The sequence below is a fragment of the Pipistrellus kuhlii genome, unplaced genomic scaffold (genome assembly GCF_014108245.1).
Source record: "Pipistrellus kuhlii isolate mPipKuh1 unplaced genomic scaffold, mPipKuh1.p scaffold_m20_p_20, whole genome shotgun sequence".
Lineage (NCBI taxonomy): Eukaryota > Metazoa > Chordata > Mammalia > Chiroptera > Vespertilionidae > Pipistrellus > Pipistrellus kuhlii.
The window spans coordinates 12,472,736-12,497,309 of record NW_023425516.1 but is presented as its reverse complement, the minus strand read 5'-3'; the positions used below and the strand labels follow the sequence as shown (position 1 = coordinate 12,497,309).

The window sequence follows — 24,574 nt, the reverse complement described above, 5'->3', positions numbered from 1 at the left end:
CAAGGCTCAGCAGAGCTTTGTACCAGGCTCCTGGGCCTCCTTCCAATGGTCACTCCATGTAAGATGAATCCCGTGATTAAGGACCACGGACACATGTTCCTGGACCCAGCCCTGCCGCCTTCCTCTCCTCCGAGGCCCAGCTCCCCTCCCCTCTGCGGACAACCTGACCCCACACCCAGTGATCGCCTGGATGCGTGCGGGAAGGGCCCGGAGGGCGATGGGAGGCCTGAGGCTGGCTGCCCTGTGACGGGTGCCCCATCGGAGGGCCGAGGCTGAGGTGTCTCTGGGACGTCTGGACTAGACCCTCCTCGCCTTTGTAGCCCTCCATCACCAGGTTTCCTGGGTATCAGTCCTGCTCCTTGAACCTCCACACACCCCAAGAATCAATGGGGATCCAGGAGGCATGTCTTCCTTTACGAGTCCAGCCCCTCCTCCTCCTCTCATCCCCCCAACCTCTGGCAGGCCCACACCCAGCTGCCCAACCTCCTCACTGCCCTACACAACCCACTCCTACCCAGAACCTCCGTCAGCAGAGGCTCCAGGCGGGGGCCCACGGTGCACAGCCTGAGCCCGAGATCCAGACAATGGCTGGGGCTCCTGCAGACAAGTGCCTGCTGGGGGGGGAGAATGCAGGGAGGGGGTGCAAGGGGGGGGGGCTGGCACTCACAGCGCACCTGAGGCTGAGACTTGGCTCATGGCTACCTGGATGCTGGGGCCCATGAACAAGGGCCCTAATCCTGCTCACTCTGAGTGAGAGAAGGCCCAGAGAGTGACCCCCCTTCCCCCCGAGGGCCGCCAAGGACAGGACGCTCTCCTCTTGCTCCCCAAGTGGCCTGGCCATACACCCTCAGCGTGGCCGGCCTAGCGGGGTTTGGCAGGAGGAGGAAGCTGCCTCTGGCCTGGCTGAGCCTGCCCCTTCGGGGGAGCCGTCCTGCGGAGAACACAGAAAGCTCCCTGCAGCGCTGCCAGCATGCAGAGGGACCCCCGTCTGCGCACCGGGCCGCGGCCGCGTTCTCCCGGACTTACTTGATCCCCAGCGCGAATCCCTGAGTAACTTCCCCCGCGTTGGGGCCCAGGAAGTGCAGGCCCAGCACCGGCTTCGGGGGCTTCCGCAGGCACACCATCTGAAAGCCACAGAGTCAGCTGCCGTCTGCCAGAGGCGGGAGCCCGGGGCTGCCTGTGGACCTCCCCCCCATGTATGTGTGGCCGTGGGGGGCTCCCCCACCCCTGGGGCCCACTCTTTCCCTCTCTCTCACCCTCTGGCATGCCCCAGCCTGGCCCCTGAGGACACTCACCTTTATGTAACACTGGGACGCGTCCCGTTCGGCCACTGTGAACTCCAGTGGCTTATAGTAGGCGTGATACACCTGGGCGACAAGACACCGATCCCTGGAGTCAGTGGCTGCAGCCCCTCGAGCCCCCTGCACACGGTCCAGCTCGGACAGGCTGTGCGGACGCAGCAGGGGCCCGGGCTCTCCCAGGCGGCTGTGGTCCGGGGCCAGGACCCTCCCCCTCACAGAGGCCGTCTATGGCCAGAGCCGCACTGTAGGGCAGGCCTCTCCCCCTCAGGCCGAGGTCCCCGTGAACCATGGCAGCAGAGCAGGCGCCAGGCTAGTGCCACCCGCTGTGACTGGTCCCTGGGCCCAGAGCTCAGCACAGGGCACGGGAACCCCCCCAGGAGGGCGGTCTGAGTGGACGCTGCGGAGTGACCGGGTGACGGAGGCGGCGGGAGACGGGAGCGGGTGAGCGGGTGGCCGTCTGGCCTCCCTCAGGCACCCTGGGGCTTGGGGGGCCCTTGCTGAGCAGGGAGGAGGGGGCAGGCGCAGGGCCCTCCGGCCCACACCGGCGAGCTGTCGGACAAAGGCTTTCAGCACCCGAGAAGGGACCGACCGACAGCGCGTTCGGGGCTGCGGCCGAGTAAAAAATGAGCAGGGCCCTCACATGTGTTGCACAGCCATTATTAATTAATGGAGCTTCAGAGAATATTGTTCTAACTAAGACCGAATTGTAAAAAAAACAAACAAAGGGTATTTGGCCATTCAACATTGTGAAACATAAAACAACATTATAAAATGCCACGAACATATGTCCCAGTGTACTCACGATGAATCAAACAAAAATAGCAAATAAAGTGCTGAGGGGAAGGCCGGCCTGTCAAGCCCGGCCTGTTGATGGAGGGGACTGGGGCGCTGGGGCAAGGGGCAGGCCCCGGAGTCCAGGGCCTTATTCCCAGAGGGCCCCGAGCCCTGCTGTGGTGACCGCATGGGGTCTGGTTCCTAATGGGTCCGCCTGCAGGCTGCGGCAGCAAGAGGAGGCCACACGGAAGGCTTCCAGCACCCAAAGTGTCCCCACGTCCTGCCAGGCTGCCTGGGCACGCGCTGTGCCACCCCCAGGCACAGCTGGCCCGTCGGAGCACACCCCAGAAGCAGCCTTGTCTGACGAAAGCCCTGCCTCTGGGATGAGGCCGAGCCTGGGCTGTCAGGGGCCTGCGGGGACTGGGCGGGTCTCGTAAGAGGAGCAGAGGCAGAAGCTGGCAGGGGGCTGGGGGGCAGGTGAGGGGTCACAGACTGCAGGGATCACAGGGGAGTTGGGGAGTTGCAGGAAGTCGAGGTACCTGGGGGCAGGGCCAGGCTGGGGCAGGAGAACAGGGGACAAGGGTTAGAGGTCAGAGTGCAGGAGAAGCCTTCCCAGGTCTAGGGAGACATGTGCCCCTGTGAGGTGGCCATCCCCCAAAGGCTCCCGAGGCCACCCTCTAACACTCCCACCCATGCACATGTCCCTTCCGGCCACATCACAGCCTCTCAGCCCTGGTCTGGGCCCCAGGCCCCGCCCTGCTCCTGCCCTCAGAGGTGCAGTCCTGGGCCTCTCAGGGAGGGGGTGCCAGAGGGCACGAGGGCCACACGGGTGTCCCGTTGTGGCAGCCCCTTCTGCTCGGGGCCCTGACTGACCTCCACGTGATCTGCTCCGTGGCGTGCCACCGCCTCCTCCTCGGACAGCCCCACGCAGCCATATTCCAGCGGGGTGAACACCGTCGTGGGGACCTGGGAGAAGGTTCTGAGTCAGGCACACCGCCGGGGGCACAAGACTGAAGATTCTCACCGGGCCAAGTCACCAGACACGCTGGCTGGCAGGCCACAGGCGGTGGGCAGACTCACTCACTTATTCCTGGGCTAAACTTCACACACACCCACACACACACACACACACACACACACACACGCAGACATGCACCCACCCACTGATGCACGCCCACACACACATGCACATATAGATGTGTGTATATATACACCCATAATACGCATGCACATATGCAAAGACATGCACAAAATGCACAGATATATGCACGCACACAGACATGTACTCGCACCACACATCCACACAGATGTGTACATATGTGCACCCCTACATGAACGTGCACACATACCCTCACACTTCAGGCTGAAGCTAGCCCGGGAAGAGCCGTGAGCACTCACATTGTCGTAGTCCATCAGGTCTTTGGACTGGCCGCAGAGCCTCTGGGCCAGCAGCCTCCCTGCCATGATGGCGGTGGGTGTCAGCTCAGGCCGCCCCTGCGAGGAGGGAGAAGTGTGGAGGCAGTGAGAAGTGGAGTCAGCTCAGCATGTCTCCTTAGGGAGTCCGTGCAGTCCCTCCATCGCCCTCACCTCCCTAGTGAGGTGTCTCCCTGTCAGAAACTCCCCAGGCTGTTTGCTGCTGGGCCGCCCTGGGACAGCAGGCCCTCTGCCAGCCTGTGGTTCTCTCCTCACTCCCTCCGCCCAGCTCTGGGTGATCACACCTCCCCAGCAGAGCGGTGAGCTTCTAACGAGCCCGCCAGGCTCCCTCGAGGCCTCTACCTGCACCCCTTCTTCATGGCAGCGACCTGGCAGAGCTGAGCCCACAACGAAGCCCCAGAGATCCTGCTGCCACTCAGCCCTTCAATGGACTGGGCCTCTGGCTGACCCGGGCCCTGGACGCATTCTGTGCGCTCCTGACACCGCTCATCACGGCCCATTACAAACCCAAAGGGAAAATGTCACTCTCCTGGGGTCCCCTCGGTCCCAGTGTGTGTCCTGCAGGCAGGGGGGTGGGGTGGGGGCGAGAGCGGGGGACACAGCCCTCAGCGTTCCTGCATGGGTAGGCCCGGGACAGGCTGCCAATCACCCCTGCAGCAGCAGGAAATGCAGATGTTGTTTGACATTCCAGAAATGAATGGAGATCCGCAGAGATAACTCAGGAGAGCAGGCTGTGCATTCCACTGAGCCTGGCTAGTTCAGGAAACCTCCAGGCGCACGCGCACAATATCACACTCAACAATGGCTCCCCCCCCCCAGCCCCTGCACACACACACACACACACACACACACACACACACACAAAACACACACACCAACCCGGACCCATTGCGATGTTAACCCTTGTGCCTGCTCAGAATGACCTTCCCAAGGAAGCGAATTTAATTATCTGAATACGTGATGCTTTGTGTGTGCCATATGCTCCTGGCCACGTGGTCTAAAGCAGCGGTCGCTAACCGGTGGTCTGTGAGGTCCGAGAGGTTGGCGACCACTGGTCTAAAATATGAACTGTTTCTGCTGTGTTAGCACAAGCCCTGTAGCTGATGGGACTCCAACTCACTCCGTTCCTGGGGTGCGTAGAGAGCGCGTCTTATTCGAACTGGGCTCTCCCCCGAGACCATGGCGCTGCCTGAGGGCACGGCTCACGGGACGGACACCGGCAGCCAATGCCACTCCCAGGCCATCAGAGATCATCTGAGCAGCGGCTGCTGGCTGCGCAGGCTGGGTCCATGGGACACTTGAGAACACGTGCAGTCACTCCCTTCCATTGACACATCAGGACCACTAGATGGTCAAAGCTGACCCGGAGGAGAACTGACCAGAGCTCTGGCCACACGCCCCAGCTGAGCCCCATCCACGCCGATGGGAACACTGGCCCTTCACCAACAACAGGAGGATCCAGCCTTGCATGTACCCGCCCTGGCTGCCTCCATGTGTCCCAGCTCTTCCCAAGGCCCCCAGACACCATGACCACAGCAGAGACTGTGGGAAGGATGGTCCCGTAGCATCAGTGACAGCTGCCTCGCAGCTCCAGGATGCCCCACCCAGGGACCCACTCACCTTAGATACTGGCTCCCCCATCCCTAGGCATTTCCCAAAGTGGGTTCCCTGGTGTACCTGGGCACCAGCATCCTCATTCAGCTCCCCTGTGCCTTTTCTAGCTCTTCTCCAGCCCAGACTTCCTTCACCCTTCCCCCCCACCCCGTAACTAAGCATCTTCTGAATCTGAAAATTCCTTAGATCTCTCCTGACCCCCAGGAACTAAGCATCTTCTGAATCTGGAATCGTTTCCTCGTGTTTGTCACCTGCGGCCACTATCAGAATGTTACCTCTTTGAGGCCTGGGATTTTATCTGTTCCCACGGTGGCCACAATACCCAGAACAGTTATTGGTACCAGAACAGTGGGCACTCAGTCAGCACATGATGAATGAATGAATGAATGAATGAATGAATGTAAATTAGCACATCGTTGTGGGTTTAACAGCTCCCTGCTCCCCAGCCCCAATTCACCTCTGCCTGGAACCTCAGAGCGTGGCCTTATTTGGAAATAAAGGTCTCTGCAGATATGACTAAGGTAAGGATGGAGATGAGGTCATACTGGAGTAGGGGGGGCCCTAAATCCAGTGAGAGGGTCCTGCCAGGAGAAGAACAAGAGCGCAGCCCCCTGGAGGAGACGGTCACGTGAGGCAGAGACTGCAGGGCGGCCGCTCCGAGCCGGACCATCCGGGCCATCAGATGCCGAAGGGGCGGGAAAGGTCCTTCCCGAGAGGCTTGGGAGGGGGGGCCTTCAGACCTCCAGGCTCCAGAATCAGGGAAAGTAAACTTCCATCGTCCTCGGCCACCCCGTTCGCGTGATTTGGGATGGCAGCCCTGGGACACGTGTCAGTGACGCCAGCAGGTCTCCAGGCTGGGAGGCTGCTGGGGTCAGGGTGCCTGGGGCCCCTCTCGGTCCCCTTTGACCAGGGACTCTCCTGAGCCACCTCCTTGGTGTGTGCTGCACACGTGTGGGGCAGGCTCACTGCTCCTGAGGCTTCGGGGGAGCAGGGACCCCACAACTGACCAGCGGAAGGTCTTGCTAGGAGCCTGGGGGGGGGGGGGACAGAGCTTCCACCAGGGACTCGCAGGTAGTGTGCGCCCTCCTCTCCAGGGGAGGGAACCGGCAGGCCTGGGTGGGGCTGGGTCCACACGCTGTCAGGCTCCAGTGCCCTCAGGCCCTGCCCATCTGCCAGCCCAGGGAGAGTGCTGACCCGCCCAGAGATCAGACCCAGTGCCCTGGGGCCAACGTGGCGGCATTTCCAGTGCACCTCTGCCCGCCTGCGGGGAGGGTGAGGCGGCCATGGCGGTGAACAGGTGTCCCTGCCTCAGAACTGATGCAGAGATTTGCAATAGGAATCTGCTAACGGTGCTCTAAGCCATTTGTCAGGGTTCCCACCTGCCCTCCATGGCAAGGAAGAGCATTTGAGAGAGAGAGGCTGATGCCCGACTCCTCCCAGAACTCAAGTCTAGTGGCACCTGGGACTTGGCCCAGCGCCTCTGTCAGCCACGTGTTTCCCCACGGCCTGGCCAGGGTTGGGGGAGGGGGTCAGGCATCGGGCACCAGCCATACCTCCGCTGTGTCTCCAATGGCATAGATATGGGGGACGGAGGTGGCTTCCCGGGCATCCACCAGGATCTTCTTACTCTTAGGGTTGATGTCCACTCCAGCCTTCTCCAGATCCAGGTTTCTGGTTTCTGCAACTCGCCCTGAAGGAAAGGAAGAGCAGTTTACTGACCGCAGTTTTCTTTAGCCGTCCTGACCACGATCCTTGGTTTATTTGAAACACTTCTCCGACTGCCTGCTTTAGAACTGGTAAAACATCAAACACAAACATAGCTGGGGGACTCCTGGCCTCCACGGGCAACACACACATTCGCTCTCGCTCTCTCTCTCGCTCTCGCTCTCGCTCTCTCCTTACATTTATTTGCACAAAGAATCCATGAAAGGATGAGGCAGGACCAGCAGAAACAGTGGGCCTCGGAAAGGGAGGAAGCTGGGGGAAGGGACAGAGACAGGAATAGGACTTCTCTAAGCACATCCTGTGATACAATTTTGTTTTTTTAGCCATTTATGTGATTACAAATTAAAAAATAAACTTAAATTAAAAATGGGGGAAATCCCTATGACCTACAAATAACCTGAAACGAAGGGGCCTGGGTGTGGATGCAGCTGGTAACAGAGCAATAGAAAGATGACTCGTTCAAGAACAGAAGGAACCAACATTTTAACTGAATATCCTCAGAGGGTTATGTCCTAACAATAAAGCTGCAAACAGATCTTGTGTGTCACAGAGAACAGTTAAAACCTCGTAATGTTAAATTTGAAATTCATTCATTTTTTTTATATATAAAGTTCCTGGTTCTTACCACAGAAAGGTCTAGAAGCAGTGATGACCCAAAGGCGATGTGCATCGAGCCTGTGATCACTAAACCCGTCCGCCATGAAGGGGCCATGACCCTGGTGTAGCCCACTCCGGCCGGGGTGCCTTGGACATGGCAGCGCAGCCACAGGCATGACGGGACAGGGCCATGCAGCTGTTACAGACATCACGTCCCCCGGGGAAGACCATCCATACCCAGGCCCCTCACAGAAGCCACAGCTCCTGTCCTGCACGTGCATTTTCCACTGAGGTCCCCATGGAGCCCACCTGTGGGCCTCAGGTGAGCTGACGGCCTCGTGAGTCCTCATATGGCTCTTCCACTCTCTGTGACCCTAGGGCTCCCCTGCTCCTCCTGATGACCCCACTGGGGCGAGGACAGCACCTCATGGTGATTTTACGCTTCCATCCTACCATCAGGCTGAGTGGATCAGCTGTGGCCTTGTGTCCCAGGAGCCAGCCCTGAGCAAGCAGCAAGAATGCACAAACTCCCACGCTGCTCAGGGTCTCAGGACGGGCCCCCAAGTCCTTCTAGGGGGCTGCAAGGCGGTTCCTGTGGCAGCTCCACCCTGCAGACATCAGCTGCCCCACTTCTGTGTGTCATGGCCTGACCAGCAGGCAGCCCCAGCTTGGAGACCCCCAAAGTGCAGAGCAGACCTGGGCCCAGGGGCAGAGCACACCACACCCACCCTCGGTGCAGTCAGCGCGGTTAACCCTGCTCTTGGGTGCAGAGAGGCCAGGAGGGGCAGGGGACAGTGGTCCCTGGGTGCCAGGCTCCACAGGCAGCAGCGTGGGTGTCATCACAGCCGAGCTGTCAGCACGGGCCCCCTTTCCCCCTCATCTAGTCGCTGTGGCCTCACTGAGCAAGGAAGTGGCAAAGGCCGCTCTTCCCGCCCGACCCTGAGAGGGCAGTGGGCAGCTCGTGCCCCCGAGGCTCAGGATGATCCCCCAATGACAAAAACTAATGATTCCCGAGGCACGGTTCCCACAACGTGTGGTGGCTCAGACACACAAGAGGCCGGGAGCGGGCGGTGCCAATCGGAACATCTGGAGGGCCGAGCCGTGTGAAAGGGAGACCTCGCCTCCAGCTGCCCTCTTGAAGCGGGAAGTCAAAACAGAGACTCGGCTAAGCCGTGCTTCTCAAGTTCGTGGGGAGCCGGCTCCAGCCTCTTCACTCTCCTCGGCCACAGGAATCGGGTGCCAGGCAGGCTGGCACCTATCACCACGGAGGCCAGACACAGGCAGCAAGAGGCTCCGGGGTCCCTGCGTTCGGACGGACGGGAGTGGTATGACCGGAGACCCGTGAGGATGCAGAGTGGGACACGCCACCGCGGCCAGCGTCCTGCCCTGGACAAGATGGCCTGGGGGTGGGGGTGGGGGTGGGGGTGGGGGTCCAGGCCTGGCTCCCACATAATAAGAGAGATTGGTTTTTTTGGAACCAGTGGGCACACATTTGGTTGTGCCTCTGTGTGAGGAAGGAGCTGGGTCCCGTGGGCAGAGCTGGAGGGGGCTGGCTGGGGGGGCCGAGGGTCCCTGCAGGCAGAGGGCTCACAGCTCAGCACGCTGGTTCTTCCCCAGGCCCCCAGTTCTGGGGGACCCAGCACACCGCAGCTCACCATGCCCGCCGCTTCCTGCGGATTGCTGAGGGCTGGGGCAAGCGGGTCCCCCAAACTGTGCTGACCACGCCGTACCCGAACTCTCTCCTGCACTCCTGCCTGGCAGGTCACAGGAGGCCAAGAGCGTTTCCTCACGTGCTTTGCGGTAACCATGGTAACTACACACCTTGCGGATGCCAGCAAACCACATCCGAGGTCCCTAAGAAAATACAGTATCCCCCGTTCACGGACGTGATTCATTCCAACACCCCCGGTGGGTGCTTGAAACCATGCATTGTACTGAAACTTATACTTTTTTTCTTTTCTTTCTTATACATCTGCAATTTCCAACCTTTTTCATCTCGTGGCAAACCTAAACTGATTACTAAAAATTCTGTGGCACACCAAAAAAATATATCTTCTGCCAATCTGACTAAAAAAAATGGGTATAGTTTTGATTCACTCACACGGGACGGCTATTGTCACAGTGACTGTTGTCATTTTTTCATTTGACAACCTAAGGGAAAAGAGGTCAGTGCCCCTGGCTCGTTCGGGTATTGCATGCTTTAAAACAGGCGTCCTCAAATTTTTAAAGTGGGGGCCAGATCACAGTCCCTCAGAGAGCTGGAGGGCCGGACTATATGAACTACTAATTCCAACTGTAACACCTCGGCTGCGCTCACTGCCCAAAAAACCTGGCGGGCCGGATCAGACTCCTCTGCGAGTCGCAAGTGGCCCGCGGGCCGTAGTTTGAAGACCCCTGCTTTAAAAATTCCTGCGGCACAGTGGTTGAAAGCCACTGTTATACATGCATGCCCTTTCACTTAAAGGAAGCACTTTATGGCTTCTGGTTGGCATATTCGAACTGTCAGCATCGCTACTCTTCTGCTTTGGGGCCATTATTAAGTAAAATAAGGGCTGCTTGAACACACAAGCACTGTTAATACCTGGGCGGTTGATCTGGTAACAGACAGCTGCTCAGTGACTAATGGGTGGGAGGCAGAGACATTGTGGAGACCCTGGACACAGGGACGATTCACGTCCCAGGCAGGATGGAGTGGAATCACGCAGGATTTCATCCCTCCACTCGGAACAGCATGCCATTTAAAACGTGTGCGCTGTTTGTTTCTGGAATTTTCTCTTAATATTTTTGGGCTTCAGTCGACTGCGGGTAACTGAAGTAGCAGAAGGCAAAACCATGCATACCAGGAGACCACTGTATAGATACATTTAAGAGTAGTAAATTTGTTACTAAATATCAAACTTATGAATAACAAATGCAGGAATCAGGTTGCCTCTACAGTCCGTTTTGAAGGCAGAATGTTTAGGACCCCCGAGGCCCAGAGGGGGGAGAATGGGTGCCAGGGTGGAAGCAGTGGCTGGCCTCACAAGCAGGGCAGCTCTAAGACATGGAGAATGTCCAGCCTAGGCCCGTTTTCCTTTTATCTTAGGTTAAAATAAAGGTACTACTCTGGCCGGTATGGCTGTTAGTTGGCTAGAGGATCGTCCAGTAAACCAAAAAGTTGCAAGTTTGATCCCTGATTCCACTGTGTATGGGAAGACAACGGATGTTTCTCTCTCACATCGATGTTTCTCTCTCTCTCTCCCTTCCCCTCTCTTTCAATCCTCCGGTGAGGATTAAAAAATAAATAAAAGGTACCCCTCCTCGAAGGATTTGGGGGAAGAGGGAAGCCCCCACTGTGCCCCAGGCTGCATCACCCTGCGTGTCACACACAATATCCCCCCCAACACCCCTACAGACCCCGCACAGAATCGCTCCCCTTCAGCCTGGGCTCTTGGCACCAGCTGGGGTCCAAGTATGGCTGAATGGCTCCCCCGGGGGGCTCCCGGAGGCTCCCAAGTCCTGCTCCCTGGACGCCCCCGGCTGGAGGTGGCCATCTGTCCGCATGTCCGTTTAGTTCCCTGGGGCAGGTCCTCAGAGGAGGGCCATGGGCCGGGCAGGAGGCTGCACCCCCAGGGCCGCTTCTTCGGGGGTTCAGGGCTCTGCTCCTTCCCAAAGAGGAGGTGGGGGGGGGGGAGGTGAGGGCTCAGCGCGCTCTCAGTGCTGATCGTTACTAGTCAGCTTATTTCTTGGCCACACATTAACTCCATTTCCTCTTGCAAATTGTCAGTTCCTGCCTTTTCTCATTCGCTAACAGTTGGTTTTCATGACTTTCTGGCCTTGCAAGAGCTTCTCAGGGAATACACATATGATACTGTGCCGTTGTTACAGCAAACAACGGGAGCATTAACGTTCCAGGTACAAGCAGATGTTCTCCCTTCCTCTTCAGAGGCCACAACCATCTGCACGAATGTGTGGACCCCACCCCTCTCTGCCCGGGGAGCTGCCTCCATCCCCAGGCCCAGCCCTGTCCCTCTGGAGGGCCATGTGACCCCTGGTATCTCTGAGGTCAAACAGTCCCTCCTTCCCAGCACCCACCACCCAGGGCACCCAGGGCCCTACAGGGGTGGTGGAATCAGCAGTCAGCCCAGACGTTCATGGTACAACCGGACTGGGCCAGCCCTCCCCTGATGCCCACGGCTGCTGCTGCTCACCGGCCACCATACCACACAGCTGCTGGAGAAGCCACGTCTGAGAACCCCAAGAGGCCCTGGCCATTACTCCTTGCTCTGCCGGGCACGGGGCGCAGATAACTGGGCGCAGGCAGCTTCACGCGCCTCTTCCATCCATTATGGGAAGGACAGGCATTCCCCCCCGATTTCACGCCTGCCTGGAGCACATGTTCTGACGAGTGAAGGGCAATCCGTGTAACGAGGTAAGATTTAAGTGCCAGCAGGGGTATGACGGGGTGAGTGAGGACTGTGATCAGAGAGATGCAGCAGGGATTTGCAGGAAGCAGCTGGAGGCTCAGTGCTGCGAGCTCGGGAGCCTAGGAGGCCGGACAGACAGCGTGGGCGAGGGCCCGGAAAGAGCTTCACACACAGGCTCATCGAGCCCCACCCCCACCTCCGAGCGACCCTCCTGAGGGGCTCGTGGACCCCCCGAGCCGGCCACCCGCCCTGGCCAGGCCTGTGCAGCACCTCGAACCAGGCACAAACGGGAACCCACACCTTCGGAGCCTCCGGTTGGATTTTTGGAGACTTAACTTTTCAAAAATGTATGCTGTGCGTCTCGTCACCCTTCAGACGTAAGGGGAAATGATAAAAACAGCAAAGGGCTTCTTTTATGTTCTCAAATGGCCCCTTCTCAGTGAGTCCCAGGCCGACCCACAGCTGCCAGCCCGCCGAGGACAGAGCTGTTCTCCTGCTGGCCTCGGCCTCCCAGGCAGGGCTCCATGTTTGCGGAATGAATGAGTGAGGCCCTGGACCTCAGTGCGACCTGAGGCGGGCTGCCTGCTGTGACCACTAGCACCCACTAGGGCCTCCTAGGCCACTGGTCGGCAAACCGCGGCCTGCGAGCCACATGCAGCTCTTTGGCCCCTTGAGTTTTTAGCAAAGGACAACTTAGGAGTACCCTAATTAAGATAGTAACAGTGTACCTACCTATATAGTTTAAGTTTAAAAAATCTGGCTCTCAAAAGAAGTTTCAATCATTGTACTGTTAATATTTAGCTCTGTGGACTGATGAGTTTGCCGACCACTGTCCTGGGCCATCATGAGGGAGCCTCTTCCCTGGAAGGCTCCTTGGACAAGCGGGGAGAGCTTACCGATTGGGGCGCACTGTCGGCCAGAGTCCATCTGGAAGACCGCGTGTGGGTCTTTCCTATCCGAGCCGGTGTGCCAGCACTAGCATCGCATGAAAAAGCCACGCTGGGCCTGCAGGCAGCCCGTGGACTCAGCGGAACCTCCAGCTCGGTGCCAGCGGCAGCCTGGCCCAAGGGCCCCAGGAAGGAGCGGCTCTGTGGAGGGCAGCGTTGTAGCTGTAACGGTGAGAGATGTAATTCCCCCGCGGCTGGCTGCTCCGAGGGGCGCATGCAGACTCAGACAGTGCACGTTAATGTGGTGCCCGGTTATCTCTAGGACTTTCACAAAGGTGCGGTATTTTTCTGTTTTTGTTTTCTCTTGCCTTTTTTCCTAATTGGTTTCTTCTACCAAGTTCTAACCATAAATCCTGGATTTGACTTGGTAAAGAGCCCCAATCTGATCCCCGTGGGCACCGAGGCTGGCTGGCTCCGGTGGCTGTGGGGGGCCCGGTGACCCTGGACACAAGGAGCTGGCACAGCTCTCCACCCCAAGCAGAGGGCGCGAGGCCAGTCTGGGAGCACAGGGCACTGTCTTCCCGCTGCCCTTCTCCTGGCTTCTGCCACTGCAAGCCGGGGCGGAGGGAAGTGAAGGTCACAGCCGACGGCGCTGCTTCAGGAGCGGGGCGCACTGCCGGCCGCACGGGGTGGTAGGCACGCCTGTGGCTGCACCCTGGCCTGTGAGCTCCATACACATCTTCTTTTCCTCCAAAAGCAAAGCTCAGCCACAAGCAGGTCTGGGTCTCTCCTGATGTAATTACAAACTTGACGTTTGCACTGACCTAAAAGGCATTAGGATAGCAGAAGAGTGATTCCTTCTTCAAGGCCAGCTGCTCCGCCTGGGGCGAGGGAAGGGTGGACACTGGGTGAATCGCGCTATCTGTCACAGCGCAGTCTTCTGGATGTGACTGCCACAGCCAGGCCACTGCAGAGCCCCCTCCGGGACGGAGACAGCCAGGCACGTGCTCTCCTGCAGCCACAGCAGCGGGCGTTCCCAGAGGACAGGCCCGCGGGCCGTGGACCTGGCTTCTCCAATCCAGGCTGCGTCCCCGGTCAGCCCACAAGCTCCTCCCCAACATCGATGGCCTCAAGGAGCCGGAGCCCTGGGCTGCCTCGTCCTTTTTGCTGGACTCGGAGCACTCCCACCCATGAACCCCCAGCCCTGGGGCTCAGTTCTGTGGTGCCTCCTGCCAGCCCTCTCCTGCTGCCTGGCCCCGTGAGGAAAACTCCTCAGGGACTCTGTGAGCCGAGTGTGCAGTGTGGCCACGCCAGGCCATGGGCACAATTGAACCAGGACGGCTACTATGTGCCCTGCAACACGATCCCGGGGCAGAGAGAGAAGAGCTCAGGCTGCAGTCCACGCTGGACACGTGTGCTCCCCTCCCTGGGCGTGGTGGCCCCCATCGTGGCCCCCGGGCCCCTCCTGTGTCCCTGGCCGAGGTCCCAGGACCCGTGCTGCGTGGGTGGGCTGTACTCAAGAGTGGCCTGTGGTGGGTGCCTCGGGGTGGTGGCTGGAAGCGGGAACGCTGGGCCCGCAGTGCCTCGGCGCCAGGGCCTGCTGGCTCCTTTTACACCACCTCGGGGGCTCAGAGTGACCTGACAGGGCGACGACCCCTGCTGGGACGAAGCCTGAGAAACGGAAATGGCTTCCGGGCTGGTTCCCCGGGTCTCACCCAGCAGACCCGGGGGCTCCCGAGGTGGGTCTGAGAACATGGCCATCTGGCTCTTCCAACAGTGAGCAGCGTGCCATGGCCCGGGGATGGAGGCGCCAAAGCCTTCATCCTTCCCTCGAGTGAAGGACAGAATCTTCCCGAGAGGCTGGAGACGCTGAGGGGCAGGGGGTTCTGGCTTGTGACTTTCCAGGCTGCGATCCAAACCCCTTTCGTCCGCGCTTTAGAAACAGAACCTGGGCCGGACCAAAGCTGACCGCCCGCCTAGAAGCGCTGATGCTCGAAGTGTTCGCTCCCGACGCCCGTCCTGCGCCGGCTCCCCCAGGCGGCGGGGATCCAGGCCACAACTGGTTAACTGTGCCGGGCGAATTCGAGCCGGCAGCGCAGGCTGACTGTCTTCACTCAGCACTGTAATCGGCACATCTGCAGACAGGAAATCCTCCTCGCGGAGAGTTCCCAGTCTATTATCTGAGACACCTGGTGTGGGTGGGTGATTCAGAGACAAACAATGAGAGGGCCCCCTGCACAGCAATTAACTGCTTTAACTGCTAATGTGTCTAATCCACCACGTGGAGATCAAGGCTGCGCGGAGGAAGAGGCGCAGAGTCCTCCTTGGCTTGCAGGCTGCGGTGCCCGGCGCTCGCCAGCTGTGGCCCAGGCAGGCGTCGGGCACCGGGGCATCCATCGGGGCCGGGCCGGCACGCAGCCCACCGGTGCTCCTGGCAGGCCCCCCGTGCGTGTCTGCGGGGCGTGAGGGGCATCCTTCCCTTCTCTGTTTAACCGACGTCCAAGCCCAGCTCGCTGCGGGGCGGGATGTCCGGTCCAGGAGCTCTGTAGCACCAGGCGTGTTACACACACACACACACACACACACACACACACACACACACACCGCCCCCAGGGCGTTTTATTTTAACCTCCCGGATCGGATCATCCTTTATGGCAAGTAGAGAGAGAGCGTTGGCGAAAGGCTTACGGGAGTCAAACCGGCAGAAAAGCATTCCCAGTTGTTAAACTGGGGAGCAGCTCCCGGTGTTTACAAAACCTGGCCCAGGAGCGAGCAGCAAAGTCAGCACATGCCCGTGCAGCCCCGGGAGGCGTGCCAGAAACCGCCGCCGCCGCCGCGCCGCCTGGGGAGGCAGGGTCAAAGGCCAAGGGCTGTGAAAAGCTTACACCCCCGGCATCAATCATGCCGGGCAGACTGTCTGGGGATGCTCTTTTTGAAAACACACACACACACAAAAAAAAATAAAACTAACTCCTGGTGGGGGAGGGCGGGCAGGCATGCATGTTGGGGGGCCTTGCTTTGCCCTCCACCGGGCCCCGTCTGGAAGCCAGGCGACCCTAAAGCTCTCTGAGGGCACAGACCCACGCCCTCGGAGTGGCTGCCATCGGCATGGCCTCAGCAGGTAGCGCTGGGGGCAGGCTTGCACCTCGATGCAGAGGTGGAGACCAGGGGTGTGGGGGGGCACAGAGACGTCAGAAGACGAAGGACTGGTGGGTGCTGGGGCACAAATGGGAAAGAGAAACGTGCCGCCTCCTGGGTTAGAGCGGGGGTTTAAGGTGTTACCGGTCAATTTACACTTCTGAGTCTGAGCAATTACAGTCTTCCAGTGTTCATCAGCATAGAGCTACTTAAAATGTACAAGTGGGTCAAGAACATCTCCTTTGGTGACTTACTGACTTTGGAGGAAGAGGCACTCAATTCGCTCGGGGGCATTTCCGATCCTTCTCCTTGCTCCTCAGATCCGCTCACATTGACCACCCAAGGGAGCATCCTCTGGAGGTCAGTTCTCCCTGTGATTTCCGGTCACTCTGAGCAGCTCGGAACACAGGCTTTTCGGAAACCCACTGCTCCACGATGCACACCTGCTCCCGCCAGAAGCCCCACCCCCAGGAGCACGGGGACCGAGCCACCAGGCCTCGCCAGCGCCGGCAGGACGCCCTCCAGCGCTCGGTAACCACGGGCTTCACGGACACGGGCCCGGGGACAAGCCTGTGAGCCACAGGATTTCAAGCCCAGATTCACCGAAGACGGACAACTGACCAGACGGAGAAAACCCCTCACGCTGAACACCTCAAGAGCGAGCAAGACCTTGATGCAACACGCACGCTGGGGAGCGATGAGGAAAACAACTCCAACCCCCAGAAGCCACAGCAGGAGCGTCCCAGCAGAGACCAGGCTCCCAGGGCGTGGTGCCTGGGCCCCTGTCCTCCCACCGAGCTCCTGGCCTTTCCTCAAAGCCCAGTCCCCTTCCGAGTCCAGGCCCTGAGCAAGGATCTCCCCCCACCACCCCCACACTCCCCGCCTCCTCCCCAGGGGGGGCCTAGGGGTGCAGGGAGGGTCCCGACTGGGAGGGAGTGTGTCCGACAAGGAGGGCAATGGGCGAGTTCTGAGCAGCCCCACCTGCCAGGCCTCTGCCCTCCCAGCAGCTGCCCCAGGGCCTCTCAGAGCACTAGCACTGGAGGATGAGAACACAGCCTGTGCCTGGCCGGAAGAGGCCTCGGTCTCTGTCCTGGCCCTGGGTGCTGTCCTTGGAAATCTGCAGTGTGACTGCCAGAAAGGCCGGGAAAAGGGCCCCTGGAGCATCTGATGACTTAAGTGCGCACAGCAACCCACCAGGAGGTTTATCAGGAGCAATCCGGCGAGTCTTTGCGACGGCCCCAGGGGTGCACTGCAGCGCCAGCCCACCTAAGAGCCAGCAGGGCGAGGGGGCCCCCGGGAGCAGCGGGAGGGGGAGGCGGCACCACGCTCCCCACCCGTGGCGCTCACGCCCGCGCCCGCGCGGCTCACACACCTTACCTACGGCCCACAGGACGGTGTTGAAGGTGTCCGTGCCCTCCCCGCCAGAGGCGAGCTCCTTCCAGGTGACCTGGAGCTGGCTGTCCGGGAGCCGTTTCACGCTCATGACGGTGCAGCCCCTCAGAAACCGGGTCCCGTGAGAGGCCATGTAGTCCGTGACCAGGGCTGACATTTGCTGCGAAGCACAGAGCACACGCCGTGAGGACCAGGCGGCCGAGAAAATGTCGCCACCGATGACGGAGCAGGAGGAGAGAGAGGACCGAGCCGCCTGCCTCCTTGCGAAGGCCTTGAGGTGGCGGTAAGAGCGGGTCTCTTCCAAAGAGGAGGCTCAGGGCTCCCCTTCTTCTACGTGGCCCCATGCGGACCGCCCGCCCCTACCTCTGGGCCCCCTTGTTCTCCGTGGAGCCGGGAGAGCAGGGCACCCCCTTCCCCAGCCCTCAGCTCTACGCCAGAGAACCCTGAGCCCTTCCGTCAGGATGCACTTGACCTCTGGGCTCTTCTTTAGATGCTAATTAACCGTCTGCACGGAAAGTAATGACAGAGAAGCAGCCTTCTCCTGGGGCTCCCCACCCTCCCTCCTGGAGCAGGGAGCTGGGACAGGAGGGGGGCCCCTCTGTTCCCCACCAGGAAATGCAGGAGAGTGGGTGCTGCTGGGGGGGCGGGGGTCCTCTATAGAGAGGGCTCCTTCCTCCCGGCCCGCGCTCCCGGGCTGCGGACGGGGAGCCTAGTTCTGGAGCCCCCGCGGGCTGTCACCATGGCACAGGGCGCAGTCAGCCACAGGAGAAAGTAAAAGTCACTCTAAACGCTCTGTTGTCTGCTCAGATGCACCAGCTCGCTTAGGGACGGGGACACCAGGAGAAGCCCTGCCTCTCTGGGATTGCCTGCCCTTCCTGGAGCCCTCTGGACTCCTGACGGCCTGGACATCCCTGTCTCGGTCTGAGGGGAACTGCTGGCCCCCTGAGCTTCGGCGCAGCTCCACCGTCCCCAGGCCTGCCGCTGGGGCTGCAGTGCGGAGCTCTGACTGACGCTTCCTGCTGAAGCATGGCCTCGGTCACCTGGCCTTGCCACTGTCCCTCCCCCAGGGCACCCCTCTCTCCCTCCCCTCCCTCGGGTGATCCCGCTGTCCCCAAGTGGGACGAATCCGACTGTGCCCCGGCATCAGACTGCCTCCCCTGCTGCGATGCCTCCGGGGAACTCATCTGCCAATGGGCCCTCCAGCCCGGCCTTGCTCACTGCAGCCCCTCGGGGGGCCGGATCCAGCCTCTTCACCTTCCCTCCATTGGCCCCTCGCTGGGAACTGCTCCCCTTCCCATTGTCCCCAGCTTCTGCCTCCATTCAGTGCCAAGGCCAGTTCTCCCGCAGCCCTGGTCCCCACAGCCTCTCCTGCCTCCTCCGTGTGGCCTCCTCGTGGCTCCTGTCTGCTGCCTGGCACATTCTCCCCACAGCCCGGGGCTCAGAGGCCTGTCCCCTCAGCAGGCACTCAGGGCCTGTGCGCTGAGGGTGGCAGCAGAAGTGCAAACAGCACATGGTGGGCCCACCAGGCGGGGCAGGGCAGGCCCGGGAGCGGAGGGCAGACAGAGGGCCAGCGGGACCGTGTGAGGAGCGGCTGTCTGTCTTTGGGGAGGCACAGAGGGTCTGCCATTGTAACAACAACCCCACGCTTGGATTTTAACAGGTGACCTTTCCTTGGAGAGTTTTTAGATAAAAGCATTCAACATGCTGTTCACGTGGCTGCATCTGCCATCACATAGGTGTCTGCGTCCCGCACACTCGTGAGGACAACCTGCACAGGGGAGATGGCCCTCAGCGCCTGCCACACAGCGGTCAGGAGAGGACACCCAGGCCCACTGTGCCCGCAGCCGGCGCTGCCCCTGAACAGGGCATGTGAGCGATGAGGCTCAGGGGCTGTGCTGACGCTCCGAGCGCTCAGGGTGACTGCCCGCGGCTGGGAGCAGAGTGCTCACCGGGGCTCACGGGTCCCGTCTGTCCGTCTATGGCAGGCGGCCAGTCCTGCGGCTAGGAGCTCTGTCTTCTGAAGTGGCCGCCAAGGGCCTCGCCAGTCTGCCACCTGCTTCCCTGCCTGGCGCTCCCCTGGCCGAGGGGGCACCCCCATCACACTCCAGCAAGGAGGCGGGGCTCGCACCTCTGCTGACACACACCTGCCGAGGTCTGAGAGGCTGGCCCGGCGTGCCCTGAGCTGCCACACGCTCTACGTGACGATCCTGCTTCTGCTCTGGCAGGTGTTGTATGTTTTATGAACAACCTCCTCATTCAACTCAAGGGCCAGCTTCTAAAGACCGAGAGGCTCCCAGCCCACACCTGCGCCTGCCTGGACGGGAGCCACGGGCCGGTGTGAGCGGGCCACGGGCCGGTGTGAGCGGGCCACGGGCCGGTGTGAGCGGGCCACGGGCCGGTGTGAGCGGGCCACAGGGTGGTGTGAGCGGGCCACAGGGTGGTGGGAGCGGGCCACAGGGAGGTGTGAGCGGGCCACAGGGTGGTGTGAGCGGGCCACAGGGTGGTGTGAGCGGGCCACAGGGAGGTGTGAGCGGGCCACAGGGTGGTGTGAGCGGGCCACAGGGTGGTGTGAGCGGGCCACGGGCCGGTGTGAGCGGGCCACAGGGAGGTGTGAGCGGGCCACAGGGTGGTGTGAGCGGGCCACAGGGAGGTGTGAGCGGGCCACGGGCCGGTGTGAGCGGGCCACGGGCCGGTGTGAGCGGGCCACGGGCCTGTGTGAGTGGGCTACAGGGTGGTGTGAGCAGGCCACAGGGTGGTGTGAGCGGGCCACAGGGTGGTGTGAGCGGGCCACGGGCCGGTGGGAGCGGGCCACAGGGAGGTGTGAGCGGGCCACAGGGAGGTGTGAGCGGGCCACAGGGTGGTGTGAGCGGGCCACAGGGTGGTGTGAGCGGGCCACAGGGAGGTGTGAGCAGACCCCACGGGCCGGTGTGAGTGGGCCACAGGGTGGTGTGAGCGGGCCACAGGGAGGTGTGAGCGGGCCACAGGCCCGTGTGAGCAGGCCACAGGGAGGTGTGAGCGGGCCACAGGCCCGTGTGAGCAGGCCACAGGGTGGTGTGAGCGGGCCACAGGGTGGTGGGAGCGGGCCACGGGTCGGTGTGAGTGGGCCACGGACCGGTGTGAGCAGACCCCACAGGTCGGCATGAGCAGACCCCACAGGCTGGCGGGAGCGGGCCACGGGCTGGGGGCGGGGCCTGGGCTGTACCTGGTCGAAGCCCCGCAGGGGGATGCTGCGTATCATGACGGTGGTGTCCAGTCCGAGGCCGGTGAGGAAGCCGGCGCACTCCAGGGCCACGTCTGCCAGAGACCAGCTAAGGAGGGCTCGCCAGCCCATTGTGACGTCAGGAGCCAAGTGGCGAGATCCCCGGGGCCTGACACCAGCAGCCCCCTTCCCGGCAGTGCCCGGCCGGCCCAGAGGAGTCTCCCGACACCAGCCGCAGGGCGCCCCTCCCCATCTCTCACACATGCGGGGCACGGGAGGGGCTCCCTGCAGCACCCACGGGCCAGGCGGCTTCTGCCTCCACGGGGCATCGATCCAGACTCCCCAGAGTCTCACCTCAGCCTCCAGGATGAGGCCCGCTCTGTGGGGTCCGGGTGGTGACGGAGAGGAAGCACCCCGACCGTGAAAGACACAAGGCAGCAGCACTTTCATCTTCCCGGGGTGACCCCCTTCCTGACCCCGGGGCCTCCTGTGGCTCCCCGCCTGACACCCCCCCCCCTCCCCCCCGGTTCTGCTGCTCCCGCTAACGGAACGGACCTCAGTGAGGGGGGCCGCCCTCCGGGGCGGATCACCTGCCTCGCGGCTGCGTCCAGCTGGCCCGGCCGCCCCAGCCGCTCCGTGTGTGGCTCAGGAACAGCCTCCGGAAGCCCTAGACTCAAAGGTCAGCCTGAAACTGTGCCCTGGGTACAGGTCATCCTCTCGGAGTGGCCCTGTAAGTGCCTGCTTCCAGGCAGCGAGTGTACTCGCGGGCAGAGGGCGGGCGGGGGAGGGCTCGGGGAGGCCCCTGGTCACCTGCACGCCGCCAAAGGATACAGCTGCCTCCGACCACCAGCCTGTTAGAGGAGCGAACACAGAGGAGAAGAGCAGACGTGAGTCTCCCACGTGGCTCACCGTCACTCACGCACAGGCAGCTGCTCCACGGGGGGGCTCTGCCGCGGGGACGGGGCCCCTCGGCCTCCGCGCGGGGCACTCGGGCAGCGGACGTGCGACGTCAGGCGCGTCCGCTGAGGCCGAGTGTGCAAACAGCTCGTCCCGAGGCACAAAGCCCACTCCCAGAGGCTGCCGCTGTGACATACAGCATGGCAAACAGTGTCACCGGGTCAGAGAACTGCCTGGTGCTGAAGGATGTGAGGGGCCTGTGACAAAATAGCACGTGTCCTGTGAAAGGCCCTGGGAGTGCGGCCCGCACGGACCCAGGGGCATGGTGGGAAAAGCCCCGTCTGAGGAAGCAGAAGGGTTTTCCCTTCTCCCTCAGGTAAGCTCTGCCTTGGGGTCTCTCTGGACCTCCTGCGGCCAGGGGGGGGGCAACAAGGACACTTGGCAGAATGGGGAGGGCACCACGCAGTGGGGTGGGGGCACCTGGAAAGCAGAGCACTCTTAACCAGGGAAGACCAGACCAGAAGGCGGACACCTGCCCGTCTAGCCCCAACCAGATCAGGCAGGCCCAGGGCCTGGAAAGCCAGCTTCTCTGAGCAAGGAGAAGGGTACCTGGGAGCAGAGGCAGACACACGACACAGGGACCCAGCAGAATCATTTTAAAGTATCTGCCATAATCGTACACATGCTCTCCTGCCATTCAGCTCCACGCCCGGCATGCTCACACACACACACACACGCACTTGCACGCATGCTCACACACGCACACACGCACGGAACCGAACGCAGGAGGAAAACTCCCAGCCTGGGAGGCGGTGTGTGGGTGGGCTTGTCAGATCGCTCCTCCAGCCTTTGAACAAGAGGAGGTGATGTAAGGATGGCTAAGCCTGGTGTCAGCGCTAATCCCGCCCGGTACTAATGATATAATTCCGTTTCAAGAAGTGGCGGATCCCGGGGAACACTCGTGCAGGTGCCCAGTGAGAGGCAGCGGGCACATGGCTTCCTCTCGGGAGCCGGAGGGAGCCACGGAGTCAGGCCTGGGGGACTGCTGCGAGCTCGGTGCACGGGGAAGCTGAGGGGACTCCTGCACCCGTGGGGTGTCACATAGAGGTCAAAGCACAGGCACATTTTCAAAATAACAAAAGATCTATTTTTTGGGGGGGACTTGATTATATGACGAGAGGAGTAAGCCTTTCTTGAAGATATGAAATGACGACACGAACAGACGTTAGCTACTTGGGTCCGAGAACTCAGCCAGAGAAACCCTGCAAGTGGACTGAAGTATGAGCGAGACGGAGCAACAGAGGAGCCTCCAGGTCATGAGCGGGGCGAGTGCCAGGAGGCAGGGGTGCCACCTCATTTTTTGTTGTTGTTGTTGTTTTTTAATATATTTTGAGTTTTTACAGAGAGGAAGAGAGAGGGATAGAAAGATGAGAGAGAAACATCAATCAGCTGCCTCCTGCACACCCCCTACTGGGGATGTGCCTGCAACCACGGTACATGCCCTTGACTGGAATCGAACCCGAGACCTTTCAGTCCCCAGGCCGATGCTCTATCCACTGAGCCAAACCGGTTTCGGCGCCACCTGGTTTTTACTGTTAAGTCTGAAACTGCAGATCAGCTTCCGCTGGCCACCGAGGACCTGCTGGGCCTGGATGGGGGGGGGCTGGGGACGATGGGGCTGAGCCTGGGTGCTGGTCACTAAGCGTCTCGGTGGCCAATGCTGGCCCTGGCCGGCCACGGGGGGGCAGTGGTGCTGGCAGCGGCAGTGGGGGGCCCGCCGGTTGCACCTGGGGCGGGAGGAGTGAGCCTCTGAGGGCTGGAAACCTGCCGATCTCTGCATGCGGAGGCCCGGGACCAGGCCGTCAGCCCACGCCGGAAGTCGCCATCTGCACACGGAGGCGCTGGTTCCATTTTCCTGGCGCTCTGAGCAGTCCTACTCTCTCTCTCTCTCTCTCTCTCTCTGTGCCTTTCTGTGTGCAAACATTTTACACGAAGGCACAGCTACCGCGGGATTAGCCTAATCACAGGGCAGGCTTTCTTGTTCGAGATCTGGATGTGGGAGGGAAACAGAAACAAAAGCCTTAATGCGGGCCGGGAAGCCCTGGCTTAAGGAGCTCTCCACCTGCCTCTCGAGTCTGAAGGCCCCTGATCTGCTCCCCGAGGGGAATACCCACCCCAAGGGAGGGCCTCGCGGCAGGCACCTGGCCCCTTGGCAGCCCTGCCAGCGCAGGAAATGCCAAACAGGCCCTGGGGAGGCAGCACGGGGGAGAGTGGGAGAGGGCGGGAGACCCTCGGCCTCCTCCTCCGTGTGCGCCAGCCCCCTCCCTCCCGCAGGGCCTATGGCCGGGCCCACTTCCACCGGGGCCCGGTTCTCTACATTCAGATGCCACCTCAGGCTCCGGCCCCGCCGCTCCTGCCGCCCCGAGGAGGTGTCTCCTCGGCCCGAGCCCTCCACGACGCAGTCACAGGGGCACGCTCCGGGAGACGGGCGGCAGTGCCTTCCACCGGGTAGCCAGGTCCACGCTGCTGGCTCACTCCCTTTGCCGGACGTAAGGATATCACGCTCACGCTACACAAACGTGGCAGTTAGGCGGAAGATGAAAAATGAAGCTGCAGTGGATTTTCCTAAATGCATGGCTGTGGTGCTTCGCAAAAATAAAATTTATATTCTTCTCTCTTGCTCTTAGGAAGAGAGAGAAAAGCGGTTACGGTACCCAATCAGCTTCTGAGCTCAACAAGGGTCCCGCAGAAGCTCCTCCCGTGCCCTACTCTGACAGGCAGCCCCCGTCACAGACGCTCCCGGCTTCACGCTCGCCGGGGCCCAAGGACAGAGGTCAGGCTATGGGCCATGCAGGGCAGGCCGGCCAGCGCCTCCCTCTGCACACAGACCTCGGCGGCCCAGTGACAGCGGGAACACAGGATCCTGGGTCCCGTCTGGACATGGCAACTCTGTGCTGCCTGGCGGGTCCCACGTGGGAGAAGAGCCGCCCCAGGTGGCTCCGGTCTCCTTCGGGCCCTCTTTGCCATCAGAGAAAGTTCCGGCACTGACCTCGGCCGAGAGCTCTCGCTCGGAGCCAGGTCTGCAGACAGCTGACCTCAAGCCCGGAGCGAGCCCCAGGCAGCAGGGCTGAGCAAGCTGCGCCCGGAAGCCGAGGGGGTTGAGGACAGTGACCTTGACTGCCTACCCTGACGGCACGCAAACAGCGCCAA

At 61.1% G+C, this 24,574-nt stretch overlaps 1 protein-coding gene across 4 annotated transcripts in view; it reads right to left on the bottom strand.

Annotated features, from left to right (window-relative positions):
* The window catches only part of TXNRD2 (thioredoxin reductase 2), a 46,523-nt gene that overhangs the window by 2,336 nt on the left and 19,613 nt on the right, over positions 1–24,574 (bottom strand). For 3 of the 4 annotated variants that reach the window (XM_036449150.2, XM_036449149.2, XM_045585497.1), the window contains exons 9-16: positions 21,299–21,318; positions 20,471–20,562; positions 17,254–17,428; positions 6,677–6,813; positions 3,474–3,569; positions 2,949–3,041; positions 1,296–1,367; positions 1,027–1,124 (exon numbers count right to left, since the gene is read on the bottom strand). In XM_036449150.2, coding sequence (XP_036305043.2) covers positions 1,027–1,124; positions 1,296–1,367; positions 2,949–3,041; positions 3,474–3,569; positions 6,677–6,813; positions 17,254–17,428; positions 20,471–20,562; positions 21,299–21,318 — 783 coding nt within the window. Of the gene's footprint in view, positions 1–1,026; positions 1,151–1,295; positions 1,368–2,948; positions 3,042–3,473; positions 3,570–6,676; positions 6,814–17,253; positions 17,429–20,470; positions 20,563–21,298; positions 21,319–24,574 lie in introns of all 4 variants that reach the window. The other variant, XM_045585496.1, reaches the window with a different exon arrangement.